Source organism: Pteropus vampyrus, unplaced genomic scaffold, assembly GCF_000151845.1.
Source record: "Pteropus vampyrus isolate Shadow unplaced genomic scaffold, Pvam_2.0 Scaffold388, whole genome shotgun sequence".
Lineage (NCBI taxonomy): Eukaryota > Metazoa > Chordata > Mammalia > Chiroptera > Pteropodidae > Pteropus > Pteropus vampyrus.
The window spans coordinates 894914-908045 of record NW_011889169.1 but is presented as its reverse complement, the minus strand read 5'-3'; the positions used below and the strand labels follow the sequence as shown (position 1 = coordinate 908045).

Genomic DNA, 13132 nt, shown 5'->3' with positions numbered 1-13132 from the left:
TTTTACAGATGGAAAAAAAAAACCCAAAACAAAACAAAAAAAAACCCCGAAATAAAAACACCCAAGGCTCAGAGAGATAAAGGCGCTGACCCAGAGTCCCCTGTGCGGGCAGTGGCAAAGCTGGGATGTGACCCCAGGCAGTGTGACCCCAGAGCCCACCTTCTCCATCATTTGCTCCACCAGAGAGCTCCAACAGCAGACAGACAAAGGGGAGTGGAGGAGGAAGACACCCCAGGCGGGGGAAAGTGGGCAGCACTGACCTTCTTTGTTCTCCCCAGAGCCCTGTGTGAAGAGCAGCTGGTACTGTCGATTTGGGAAATTGGCTGGAAAAAACTTATTCATGAAGGGGCTGGAAGAGAAGGCAAAGCAGATTGGCAAACAGAGTCCCTGTGGGCAACCACAGCCCCAACACCACCCGAGGCCCCCATTCGCAGCTGTGATCTCCAGCATCCTTGCAGCTGCCCCGATAGGAATTATTGTGGCCATTTTACACACATGAAAACAAAGGCCCTCAGACAGTATGAGACTGCTCTGGGTCACACAGGGTGTCAGTATCTGAGCTGAGACATGAACCTTGGGCACTGGACTCCTAGTGCTTCCATAATGTCTCTTGGTAATCACCCAAGAAACACAAAACAGAAGCAGACTTTCATATAAAATGCAGTTTTCAGGAGAGCAATGGATTCCAAAGTCTGGTCCATGCACAGCCTGTATGAGAGTCCCTTTCAAGAATGCATATTCCTGGACTCCCTTCCAGACCTATTAAGTCAGATAACCTGATGGTCGCCCCACTCTGTGACTTGTGAGGCCTGAGATTTTGGGCTTGATCAACCAGAGGCATTGCAGTCCCCAGAACTGGAGCACCCTCACGCTGACTCCAGGCAGGCTTGGCCTCAACCCTGACAGCACTCTCTCTCATTATGCAGCATACTCTGCTCCCTGGCTAGGCAGGGAACAGATTTTCTTTTCTGGATCACCTTCAGAGCAAGATCGGCATATCAGGCCTCTCGGCCCAGCATGGTCCTGGGGTGGGGAGGAGGATATGGAACAGCTATAAGCTTGGGTGGCCCAGCCCTGAAGCCTACTCTTTCATATACCAGCTGTGTGACCCTGGGTGAGCCACCCTAGTGGCCTGTCTCCTCAGGTGTCTGTGGGGATAATAATACCACCTGTCTCAAAGAGTTACTATGAAGACAGGAGAGAAGGCAGGGGAAACGTTTAGTCTAGCACTGAACGCACAGCAGGGATGTAAGAACTGTGAGCTTCCCTCTTCACTGGATCTTGGCCAGAGCCTGAGCTCAGAAGTATTCAGCAAGACCACATAGACTGACATGACTAATGAGACGGGCAAATCCAGGGCGGTGTTTCCAACTGATAGGTAAAAGGAGGCAGGCCATGAGTTACCCAGTGCACAGTGGTAAAGGCAGGGAAAAGGAAGCCATCTTTCTAAGACCCTGGAGCTTGGAGAAAGAAGATGTAGAATTAAGAAGCACCTCTGGGCCTCAGTTTCCTCACTTGTCAAACAGCCAATCCCTCCCAGTCTGCAAGGCTGTGGCAGGAATGATGAGAGGGCTTTGTGATTGGAGATGTGGGAAGCAGGAGTGGGCTTCCACAGCAGGCTCTGAGGAGCTGGGAGGCAGAAGCTGGGATGGGTAAGGCTGGAAGCTACTTTTGGCTCAGCCTGCTGAATCACTTTTAGGGAGGTCTGAAGCCAGAGTGTGTGTACAGAGGCAGAGAGAGGCTTGAGAAGCTAAGTCCCTCGCTCCAGTCTGGCCTCTTCCATAGAAGCTTGATGCCTGGTTTATTAACTAGCAGATTAAGAGCATGGATTCTGTAGCCAGACTTCCTGGGTTCAAATCCTGACTGCCACTTATTAGTTATGTGACCTTTGCAGTTACTTAACTGCTCTGTGCAACTGTTTCCTCACTTGGAATACTATAACAGTATCTTTCTCGTAGTCTTACTAAGAGGATTAAATGAATGCTTGGCACTCTGTAAGCTTAACTGCAGTTTCAACTTCAAGTAGGAAGTCTCTAGATTGATGTCTTTATTATCTCAAGAAGAAAGGGGCTGCTGTACAACACAGGGCAAGAGTCGAACAACTCGGCTGGTGTGAGTCTGAACTTGAGGGTAGGGGTCTTATCTCATTACCTTCACCCCACCCACGCCTGGCCAGGTGCCGGGAGGCAGCTGGTAAATACTTGCTGAATGCTTCTGAATGCAGACTTCTGGAGCAGGCAGATTCATTCCAGCCCTTGATGGCTCACGTCAAACCTAAAGGTCACTGCTTCCTGCTGGGAAACCACATCCTGATGCCCTTCTCTCCTGGGAGTGGAAAGCAGGGTCACCGAAACTGGTGACATGGCTTCCTCTTCCTGGAGTGGCAGATTTTTGGCCTTAAGGATCTTTTTTCCTCTAGAGGTCAACTGGGTGGGACGTGAGTTCACAGGTGATAAAAAACAAGCTAAGGTTCCTTGGCAGGAAGGATTTTGGCATGGGCTTGGCTCTTGGTGACTGTGTAAGATAAAAGGTGGGCTGCAGCCCCTGCCTTACGTCAACACCCCAAGCTGCCGTTTCTTCCCAAAGAGGCTTGAGGTGGGCTGGGGGATGGTGGTGGGGGTAGAAGGGATCCCACGAGCCCAGGGGCTGACGAGGTTCGAGGCTCAGGGCTTACAGCCTATCAGCAAGACTCGCCTCTGCCAATCCTCAGGAGACCTCAGGCCCACCGGTAGAGGGCGGCCAGCTCATCCTCTTTACGTCCTCTCTTCCCCTTCACTTCCACTCAAACTGGAAAGAATACTGGCCACGGAGTCAGGCAGACCAGGCACAAAACCTTACTTTGCTCCAGCTGTGAATCCTGGTGGCCTACAACCCCCCTGTCTCAATCCTTCAGATCTTGTTGGATCTCGAGGAAAGGCTAAGTTTGTAGATATAAACACTTTGCCAAAAATCCTAACACTGTACACTTTTTTGTTGAGAAAATATTTTTAAAAAATTCAATTTGATTGAAGAAAAGTAAATTTATTTTTGGACCAACTTTCTAAATAGCATGATTAAATTATGCTCCCCCCCCAAATTACTTTCAGGAAATTCAGTTCTTTTCCATGTAAATTTTACAATAATGATTTCATTCATTCATTCATTCATTCATTCATTCATCTCTGATCCGTATCATCTTGAAAAGAGGATAGCTTTGACCCCCTACAGTGAGTACCTCTTCTGCCCATAGCTATCCATCCATTCATTATTTTTATAAGGTCTACTCTTCCCAGGTCAAATTTCGTGCTCTAAATTTTATCAAGAAAATGATTATTCTGACAATTGTTAGTTACAAATTTTACTATGTGCAGTTTAGTTGCTGTTGGTTCTATTTTCTGTTGATAATTTCTATCAGTAAAAATTATGAATCCGTTAAAAGGCAGATAGACAATTGTTTCTTGGCTAGTCCATGACAAATTTGAGACAATATTCCTCGGTTATTATTCCAAAGGAAAAAAAAGATGTCTTTGGTGTCAAAATGATATGGGTTCAAAATATTCTGCTTGGGCAGTTGGATTCTCTCTCTTGTACGGTTGCTGGGATAAAATGAAATAATCAGTTCCTTAGCACATGGCCTACCAGTGGCTTTCAAAATAAATTGGGTTCTCTTACTCTGTGATGGTGGTTGGGCTGTGTGAGGGCTGGAGGTCTCAAGCCTCTCACAGATGCTGGGGTGGGATGGGTGAAAATTGGGGGATCCTAATCAGCAAGGAAAAGGAAGGATCCCAGTGCCTGGCAGTGACTACCCTCATGCCACACTGGGTCCATTAGGAAGGGAGAGGTCTGTCCTTTGAGGAAAAGTAACTGGGTCTGACACTATCTTGCCAGGTTCAAGCCAATCAGCTTTTCTAGGCCTTCGATTTTTAGGATGGGGGCAGGACTAGAATTCTCCCAAGGTGACTAGACCAAGATTTTGTGAGTGAAGGTAGATATAGTTGAAAAACACTGAACTCAGTCAAAAAACCAGAGTTCAAGTCCCAGCTGTGACCTCAAGCTGTGACATCACTCTCAGTGTACTTGGCACTGTGCTCTAGGCATGTTATAGACATGGCTCACTTGATCTGTCCCATGCCCCTGCCAGAAGTACTTGGAGTATTTCTGTCTTATAGGTAAAGAAACTGATCTTTAGACAGCTTGAGTAGCTTACACAAATTATGGAGCCGACAGAGCCACGTCATGGGTCCAAGGCTGTCTGCCTCTCAAGTTCTCACTCCTGACTACCACGCTGTCCTGCCAGTGTGCCTAGAGGAATGAATGAGGCCAAACTCACCTTAGCTTTCAATGCCTTTGTGAGTGGACCCTGTTCTTTCTCTCTGTCTAACTGCTCTAGAAAGATCCTGACTGTGCCCTCACCGTGCATGGACTTTCTAGCTCCTGGCCTGGCCTCTCCCTCCTCTGCAACTCTTCCAGGTTTCCCACCCTTCCAAGCTGAGTTTGAGTTGTATTCCTTCCTCCTGGGAACTTTTCTCGCTCTGTTGGCTACCTCAGGGTGCATCAGTGATTCTCGGCCCGAGGCTGTACCACCTCAAGGGGCCCGATGGAAACAGATGGGGATGGGATGCTTTTGTAGTCACCAGCTGGGGGAAGGGCTGGAGGCACAATTCCAATTTTGGTAAGAGGGCTAGGGATGCCAGATGTTCACAATGCACAGAGAACTAGCATGTCTAAAACGCCAAGAACAGCTCCACCTGAGGATCATTAGCCTAGGTCCTTTATCCCCACTGAACTGACACAGCACGTGGCAATCTGAGCAGGTGGCAGTGTAAAGAGGACAGGCTCTTGGGCCACACAGTCCTCGGTTTGAATCTTGGCTCTGCTGTTTATCAGCTGTGTGATCCTAGCAAATTTCTTAACCTCTCTGAGCTTCAGTTTCTAAATGTGACATAGAATTAAAAGCAAAAGCTAACTATATAAGGTTATCTGGTAGGTTAACAGAACAACAATAACAACAACGAACAGCAGTTCCTGGGCACACTAAGTGCCAGGATACTGTGTTAAAAGCTTTCCACATGACTCATGAGGAAGCTACTGGCATTTTCCTCCACATTCAGGTGATGAAATTGAGGCCAGAGAGATTAAGTAACTTGCCCAAAGTCACGGGGCTATGAAGTGACAGAGTCTGGATTCAAAGTCAGGTAGTCAAATTCCAGAGCCTGCACTCCTAACTTCTCACTACACTGCCCCTCTCTCACTATGAAGGAAGATCACGTGGCAGGTGCCTTGCTTAGTGCTTGGCGCAGCAAGCTACAACACTTGGCAGGGGGCTCTGGTATTACTCAGCTCAGTACTGTGACAAGCAACATGATACCACTGTTCACAAATATTACTTTCCCAACAACTGGGGGATACTCTTATCCTACGGATAAGAGTACTCACCGATACTCCTATCACTTCTTGTAAGGAAACTGTGGCCCAGTGAGGTTATGGTTCTCGTCCTAGGTCACCCACGGTGTGACAGGGGAAGATTCCCTTGGGTTTTACAGCCAGGATTCAAACCTGGCTCTGAATGATGCCAAAGGTTATGTTCTCATCCAAGACCCTGTACTGGCTCCCGAGAAAGCTGCTTCAAAGGCTGCAGAGATGCCTTCTGACCTGATGGTGTGGGACAGGGCCAGGATTCCCAGCACGAAGAAATACATGGACAGCAAGAGGTTGATGTACTCCTGGGAGAATATCTGAGGCGGAAATACAAAGAGAAATAGGAAGTCAGGGTTGCTGGTGGCTGTGAGGAAACCAGAGTCCTCCCTTCTTTCTGGAGGTTGGTCGCGCCTCTCTGAAGTTGAAGAACAGGGTCAGGAAGAATCTTTGACAGGACTAGGGGCTTCTAGTTTGTGGCTATGAGGAAAAAAGAGAAGAACCTCAGGCTGGCAGATGCACCTCCCCAAAGAGTCTGTGGGTTTGAGCTTGGTGGCTCTGTTATCTGGAGATGGACAATATCATGTTTGTGCCCAGAGTCCAGCATGGGAATCGTGGGGGAGGGGAGCTCTCTGAACCTCAGAAAGCACTTTTGTTTCCTTCTCCCTGCTCTAGGGAGCCCCACCAGGGCTCTGAGCATGCTGCTGACAAGTCACCTGTGCCCTGCTCCATGGACAACCCCTCCCACGGTGCTGGCTGGAAGTTGTGCCTGCCAGCCCTGACAGCGGCTTCTTGGTCTTATGGTGTTAGGTAAAACAGAAATATTCTCTCTCACAGTGCTCCAAAGTCAACTGTCATATGTTAACTCTGGGCTTTGGGAAGGCTTTGCCATGTTGCTCCGTGTTCTTCTGAATCATCTTCTGAATCTGTCATTGTGAAGGTCTCTAACTGGAAGGCAATAAGGTGCTGTTGTGTGGGCCACAGGGACACTGGGCACTCCCAAGAATAGCTGTTCGGGATCTGTTTAAATCTGCCCAGTCGATCATATCGCTCCCCTGCTTACAGCCTCTCAGCAGCTTCCCTCTGTTCTCACAACTCAAGGTCCACAGCCTCGCCTTGGCCTCCAGGGCCCTCAGGGTGACTGCTGCAGACCCCAGCCGCGGATCATGCCATGCCTGTTCTCATCCTACGTGCTGTGGCCATACTGGCCTTTCTGTAGGGCCTTACTGGTGGCTGCCACATTCCCACCCACGGGCAGTCTGTGCACATGCTGTTCTGCTGCCTGGGTGCGCTCCTCCCTTCACCTGGGCCAATGCTATTCATTCCTTTTCTGCTCTCAGCTCAGAGCAGCTTTCCTCGACATGACCACTTCTTCGTTAATTCGGTTCACGTCTACTGACTTCCTACCACACGTAGGGCAACATGCTAACTACTGGGGCTACAGCAAGAACTAAGTCAGAGAAGTTCCGGCCCTCACAGAGTTCCCATGGCAGTGAGAGAGAAGGAATCTCATAAGATATGAATGTGCAAATATTGTCAGGTGGTGATGGGAGCCAAGAAGAAAAGCAAAGCAGGGCAAGGACATGGAGAGAGAAGTGGGGAGAGCTGCTATTTAGACGGTTGGCCAGGGAAAGCCCCCCAACAGGACAATATTCACTTCATTTAGCAGTAGGACCATTAACTATGGGAGCAGCTGTGAGGGTATCTGGGGCAGGAGCATTTGAGGGAGTGAGAAGGGCAAGTGCAAAGGTCCTGAGGTAGGTATATGCTTATGTGCGCAGGAAATAGTGAAGGCCTGTGCCTGGGGCTGAGGGAGTAGAGGGGAATGTCAGGAGACAAGGCTGGGGAAGTAGGAGGGAAACAGACCCTGCTGTGCTGTGAAAAGGCTTTAGATTCATCTGGGTGAGACAGGCAGGAACTGGAAGGCTGAGGGCAGGGCTGTGATGTGATGGCCTGGGAGAGTTCCTCTGCTGCCTTGTGGAAGGCAGGCTCTACAGGGTACAAGTGGAAGCAGAGCCCAGTGAGGAGGGCACTGCATAATCCAGCAGAGGGAGGATGGTGCCCTGGGCTGGGATGGAGGGATGTGATGATCAGTGGTCAGATTCCAGATGCAGGATGTGCTGAGGGGCTGAGAAGGAGCAGGATGACTCCCGGGGTTTTTGGCCAAGTGGCGAGGTGGATGGAGGTGCTGCTAAGATGGGTGGCCTCAGCAGGAGCAGGGGTTCTCTCTAGCCTGATTCTTCTGTGCTTTCCTGGTGCTACAGACTTTGCCTTCACAGTACTTCTTAGGACTGTAACGTCACATTTACTTATGTGAATATTTAATTGGCATATGTCTCCACTACTTAACAGGAAGCTCCTTGAAGGCAGAGATGAGTTGGCTGTTTCTCACTCTGGTGTCCCCAGCATCTAGCACAGGGGCTGGTACAAGGCAGGCACTCAATAAATGTTTACAGAATGAATGACTGGATGAACATCCCATGCCATAAGAAAAAGACCTGTGAAGAAAGCATGTGAATTGTGTTTTACTTATGACCATGTGGTATACCTCTCACGTTGTATTCTTTCAACGTGGGTCCTTGGGAAAAATTTCTTTCTGGCCGCACCTCTGAGCGTCTGGTTGGCTTGACTGTGTGGCCTAGGAATTGTGCACCAAGCCTTGCTTTCTTTGTGCCCTGGCTGCTACAAAGTTAAATTTTTATAAGCTGCCTCAAAGCAATCAGTTTTAGATGAGGCAGAATAGAGGAGATTTTATGATTTTGAGAAATGTTACCAACTCCAGCGCCCCACTCAGGAGGAGAGGAGAGAAGGGGTTGAGTGACCATCACTACTAAGCAAACCAACCAACCAGCTATCAGTCTGGAGTTTGGGAGGAATCTGGTGGTTATGTTCTCCAAGCAGCTGCCTTTCAGAAATGTCAACGTGGACACTCTGGAGACATGGGGAAGAAGTATGCTGTGTCCTCTGGCACAAGACAGGCTTGGGCTTACCTGCCAGGAGAGGAGGACAGGCTGAGCAATAGGCATCCAGTGCCTTCAGTAAAAATGCGCATACCCTCTGCTGCCAGAAATTCCTTCCTGGGGAATATAGCCTAAGGAAAGAATCCTAAATACTAAAATGTTACAAGGTCTTGAGGCAAGGGCCTGGGTGTGGATTCCTGGCACTCAGCACAGCAAAGACTTGAAAAACATCTGCTAAAATCCAATTCAGAGGCAATGGGCTAGATGTACACAGAACCACAGAGATCTCAAAAGTACAGGGGAAAGGAAAAGGAAACAGAGGGAGATGTACTGCACAATTCTATTTATGGAAACTAGACTTTTACTCAATACACACTGATGCACCAACACCATAGATTTTACAAGGACACACACATCTAAGGACATAAATCAAACCATTAGGGCAGGTGCCTCTGGCAGAGAGGGAAATGGAGGTGGGAAATGGAGTTGGGCATCAAGAGTGGAAGGGGTAAAAAAAAAAAGAAGGGCCTGGCATGGACAGTGTGCCATGAACCAAAGCATCTGATAAATTCAATTCTTCATCTGAGGTGTACACACACACACACACACACACACACACACACACACATCAGTGAATACCTACTGTTATTTGATGCACTCTTAATTTATGAGTAAAAATCAGAATGATTTTATTCTGTTTAAAGTGAGGGGGATGCTGTAAGTCAACTGTGGTATATCTGCTTATGGGTATCTTGAAAGTATTTAGTTCTGATCCCACAATGAGGGAGTGATGGAACAGGAAACAGGCATTAGCAATTATGTTTTTGTGTCACTCACAGACTGGTAAAATGCTAAAAATAATCTGGATGCTACATAATGCAAGTGAGAGTACAGGTAAGCCAGCACACTCATGATATAAACTGGTACAGTCTCTTTGGAGGGATGTGGCACTACCTGTCCAAATGACAAATGGAGATGCTATCTGACCTGGTAATCCTACTGCAGATACATCTGAAAATATGTGCCTGTGCCAAGATGTGCATTAAGATGTCCCTGGCAGTACTGCTGTGATGCCCCATCATTAAACACCCCTCAGGATACATCCGTAAAATAGAACCATGAGTAACTATTAAAAAGAATGCGGCAGATTTGATGGTATTGATATAAAAATATATCCATGGTAAGAATCGTACGTTTGGGATGTGAATTTATTTTTAAATTTTAACTTAAATGTAGATCTATGCATAAAAGAAAGGTTCACAAGAAACTATATTTGAAAGAGGATTATGGCTCATTTGTACCTTCCCTTAGATTGAAAAATAGTTTTTTAACTATGTACATGGTATTTTTTAAAATGTCAATTAAAAGCTGTCCTTGAAAAATTTTCAATAACCAGGAAAAAAGTGCTTGTGACGTGATATTAAAAAAAAAAAAAAAAAAAGAAAAAAGGACCTAATACTCCCATTATAATTATGTTAAAAAATATGCTTATTAGAAGCCTGCAAGGAGATATGGCAAAACATTGATAGGGATTACCTCTGTGTATTTTTCCCTCTTGGTATTTTCCCCTCTAAGTTTTCAGAGTATATTACTTTTATAACTAGAAAATAGTATCTGTTATATTTTTTAAAAGTTTAAGGACAGTTTGCAGTAACACGAGAAAATGCTTATGATGTTATTAACGTGGAGTGAAAAAAGCAGCTACAAAATTGGATACAGCACGTGGTCACAGCTACGGCGAAACCATGCACGGGGAGAAACAGTGGAAGGACACACCTCAAAAGGGAATCTGTGATTGTCTCTGGTAGTGAGGTTTTGGATGACTGCTGTTTTCCCCTTTTTACTTTTCTGTGTTTTCCAGGTTTTCAACACTGAGCCTGTGTAACTTTTATTGGGAAAATAAACCTCGATAAATTAAAAAAAAAACAAAAAAACAATTAGTATGGTGGAGGTATGTCTGAGACACAAGCTATACCCCATCCCAACATAAACAGTACAATGAAACTAAATAGGTATTACGAAAACAAAACAAAAAGCTCCATGGAGAAAAGCAGTAAAGACTGGTGGGACAGAGTCCCCAAAACCAAGAGCGGTTGTCTCTGGGTAGTGGGTCTAGGGGTGAATGACTATTTTTCCCTGCTCTTTATTTTCTACACATGAACATGCATGTCTCCTGTGATGGGAAAAATAAAACAAACAAAAAATACAGTTATTGAAACCAAATGACACAACAAGTGGCAAAGGACTTACTTTGAAAAAGAGGTAGAGTCCCAAGAGCGTGCAGCTGGCGATGATGGGGAAGCGGGCAGCATCCCGGCTGGTGATTGTCTCGGGCATGTCCGAGGCGTTCTAGAGGAGAGAAAAAAGGTGCCTACTGAGCAGGGCTGTGGTTCTGGCCTCCAAGGGCTGGACACTGGTGAGAATTTGGTGCCCGAATAGCTCATCGATCCCCTTCCCCCTCTCTGCCCTGGTTCATTTAGGTGGCTCAGGGTTCCCACGTTTTCCTGACTCAAGGCTTTTGTTCATGTTGTCCCCTCTGCCAAGGGTGCTGCCCAACCACCTAGGGTGAGATGTTTAATCCCTCTATTTTGCTACTGAAGAGATCTGGATCCTGACAGGAACAGTCCAGGGAGGACCCTGTGCACATGTGATCTGGGGAGAAGAGCTATGGCAGAGGCAGTGATGGTATGTAATAACTAAAAGAAAAAACTCTGGGAACGGGTGACAATGGAGTTGTCCTAGAATTCACGAGAACTGTTTCCAACTTTCTTATGGGTTAGCTAAGAGATAAACGTGATTAATCTTTTATCTAGTAGGTAGTGAGTGAATACTGAACAGAAATAAACCAAAAACCAACAAAACTGACAATAGCTGAACTGACAATGGCTGAACCCACACATAGGAAGATACCAACAGCAAAGAAAAGCAAATCTTAAGAAATCTGGGAAAACTGAATCTGGTAGGAGTGAAAGCCACAATTAAGTTTACAATGGCAGATGCTATAGTTGGCAAGAATGTGATCTGGGCGAAGAGCTGACAGAGGATAAATATTTACAAGAAAAAGAACTGAATGCAATGAAAATAATTTCAGTTTTATAAAAATGGAAAAAAAATTGGAAATGGAGTAACAGTGCAACAGAGGAATTAAACAGCCTCATAGAATTCATACCAAAAGACTTTCTAATGAAAATCCATCAATAATAGTAGAAGTCTGGTTTAAATGTATATTAAAAACACAGAGTGAAAAGCTTTCATGATCATGATGCTCTCCATGCCCTCTCCTAGGCAGAATCTTCGGTTCTCAAGGACCCAGCAAATGTCACTGCCATGAAGCTTTCTGAGATTTCCCCACGGGGATAAGCCTACTTCCCAACCACAATTCTCATTGCATTTTATATGTCTAATTCTACTTTAAATTATAGCTACTGGAAATCCTAGCAAGGCCATATTAGACTTCTGCTCATGTCAAAGGGAAGTTCTTTCCACAAGAGCCACAGTCTCATCAGAGTGCCCAAGAGTCCATCATCACATCCATCCTCTGAATGAGGCACCGGCATCCCTGGGAGAAGGGATCATGTGCAGCTGCTGTCTCATATATATTTTGGCTCACAATTGCCTCTTAAAAACCAACAGGACAAAACAAGGTAAGGAGAAAGCTGCCTGGAGAGGTAGATTTTGGCTCTTGTGACCCTGTAGAAGGCTGCAGTAGGGGAAGGAGATGGGGGCCAAAAGCAGCAAGCCTGTGAAATGATCACCAGATGGAGAGGTGGGAACTGGGAAGCTTATATGCCACTGGTTTGCATACGAACTGGTCCAGCCTTGTGGGGAGGGCGACTGGGCAGCTGTGTCAAATTATGACTTGCACATGCCCAAGATACAAACATTCACAGAACAGGAATTACAAATGGCTCTTAATCACAGGAAAAATGTTCCTCACTTTTAATAAGAGCTCGAATTGCAGTATATGAAGTTACATTTTTCATCATCAGAATGACAAAAATCCACACATTTTGATAACACACTGAGTTGGCAAGGTTGAAGGGAAACAGGTGCTGCCCTACATTGTTGACAGGAGGGCACATCAGTCTCGCTGTAGACAGCACACTGGCAACATGTGTCAGAATCACTAATGCACATAACTTTTGACCAAGCAATTCTACTTCTGGGAATTTTTCCTACAGATATAATTCACACATGTAAAAAATGATGCATACAAAGTATAGCGAAGGTATTCATTGCTCTCTTAATGGCTTACAGGGTGACTGACATTTACTCATCTGTCAAACAGATGACAATCTCTAGCTTTACTTACCTCTAAAAGGGCCAAGAGGCTTAAACCAACTTAGATATGGAATGTGAAAGAGGCTGGCAAACTGTAAAGTGCTGTGAACCCATGAGGAGCCGTGATTAACAGGGAGGTCCTTCACCAAATCCCCACACATGCATAGCTGAGGTGGCCCAGGCACAGGACTGGGAGGTAGGCACTCTCCTCTGGAGCTACCAGAGGCAGCTCTGTGTGAGTCACTCTCTGGCAGTGTTGCTGGGAGGTGGTGATGGGGTGGGTGAGCAATACCAACACTGAGAGTCAGGGTCATCGTCCTTCCCTCTTCTCTCCCAGCCCTTGGTTTCTGTTTTTGGCAGTGGTATGCTGAGGGGCTTAGGCAAGTGCCTTACCCCTCTGTGTACCTCCTTCCACAAATTCAATGTTTCCTGTGTAGCAATAGTGTGAGCACAAAAAAATACTAGCTCCTGATCTCAAGGAGTTCATAGGCAGGTAG

At 46.3% G+C, this 13132-nt stretch overlaps 1 protein-coding gene across 10 annotated transcripts in view; it reads right to left on the bottom strand.

Moving 5' to 3' along the window:
• HM13 (histocompatibility minor 13) overlaps positions 1-13132 on the bottom strand; it is a 39051-nt gene that overhangs the window by 19593 nt on the left and 6326 nt on the right. For 4 of the 10 annotated variants that reach the window (XR_002777230.1, XR_002777231.1, XM_023523267.1 and 1 more), the window contains exons 2-5: positions 10605-10703; positions 10131-10259; positions 5632-5714; positions 261-349 (exon numbers count right to left, since the gene is read on the bottom strand). Coding sequence is in view for 4 of the 10 variants with exons in the window: in XM_023523267.1 (XP_023379035.1) it covers positions 261-349; positions 5632-5714; positions 10131-10259; positions 10605-10703 (400 nt within the window). In the remaining 6 variants the exon portion in view is untranslated. The remainder of the gene's footprint in view (positions 1-260; positions 350-5631; positions 5715-10130; positions 10260-10604; positions 10704-13132) is intronic. The other 6 variants (XR_002777233.1, XR_002777232.1, XM_011380134.1 and 3 more) reach the window with 2 other exon arrangements.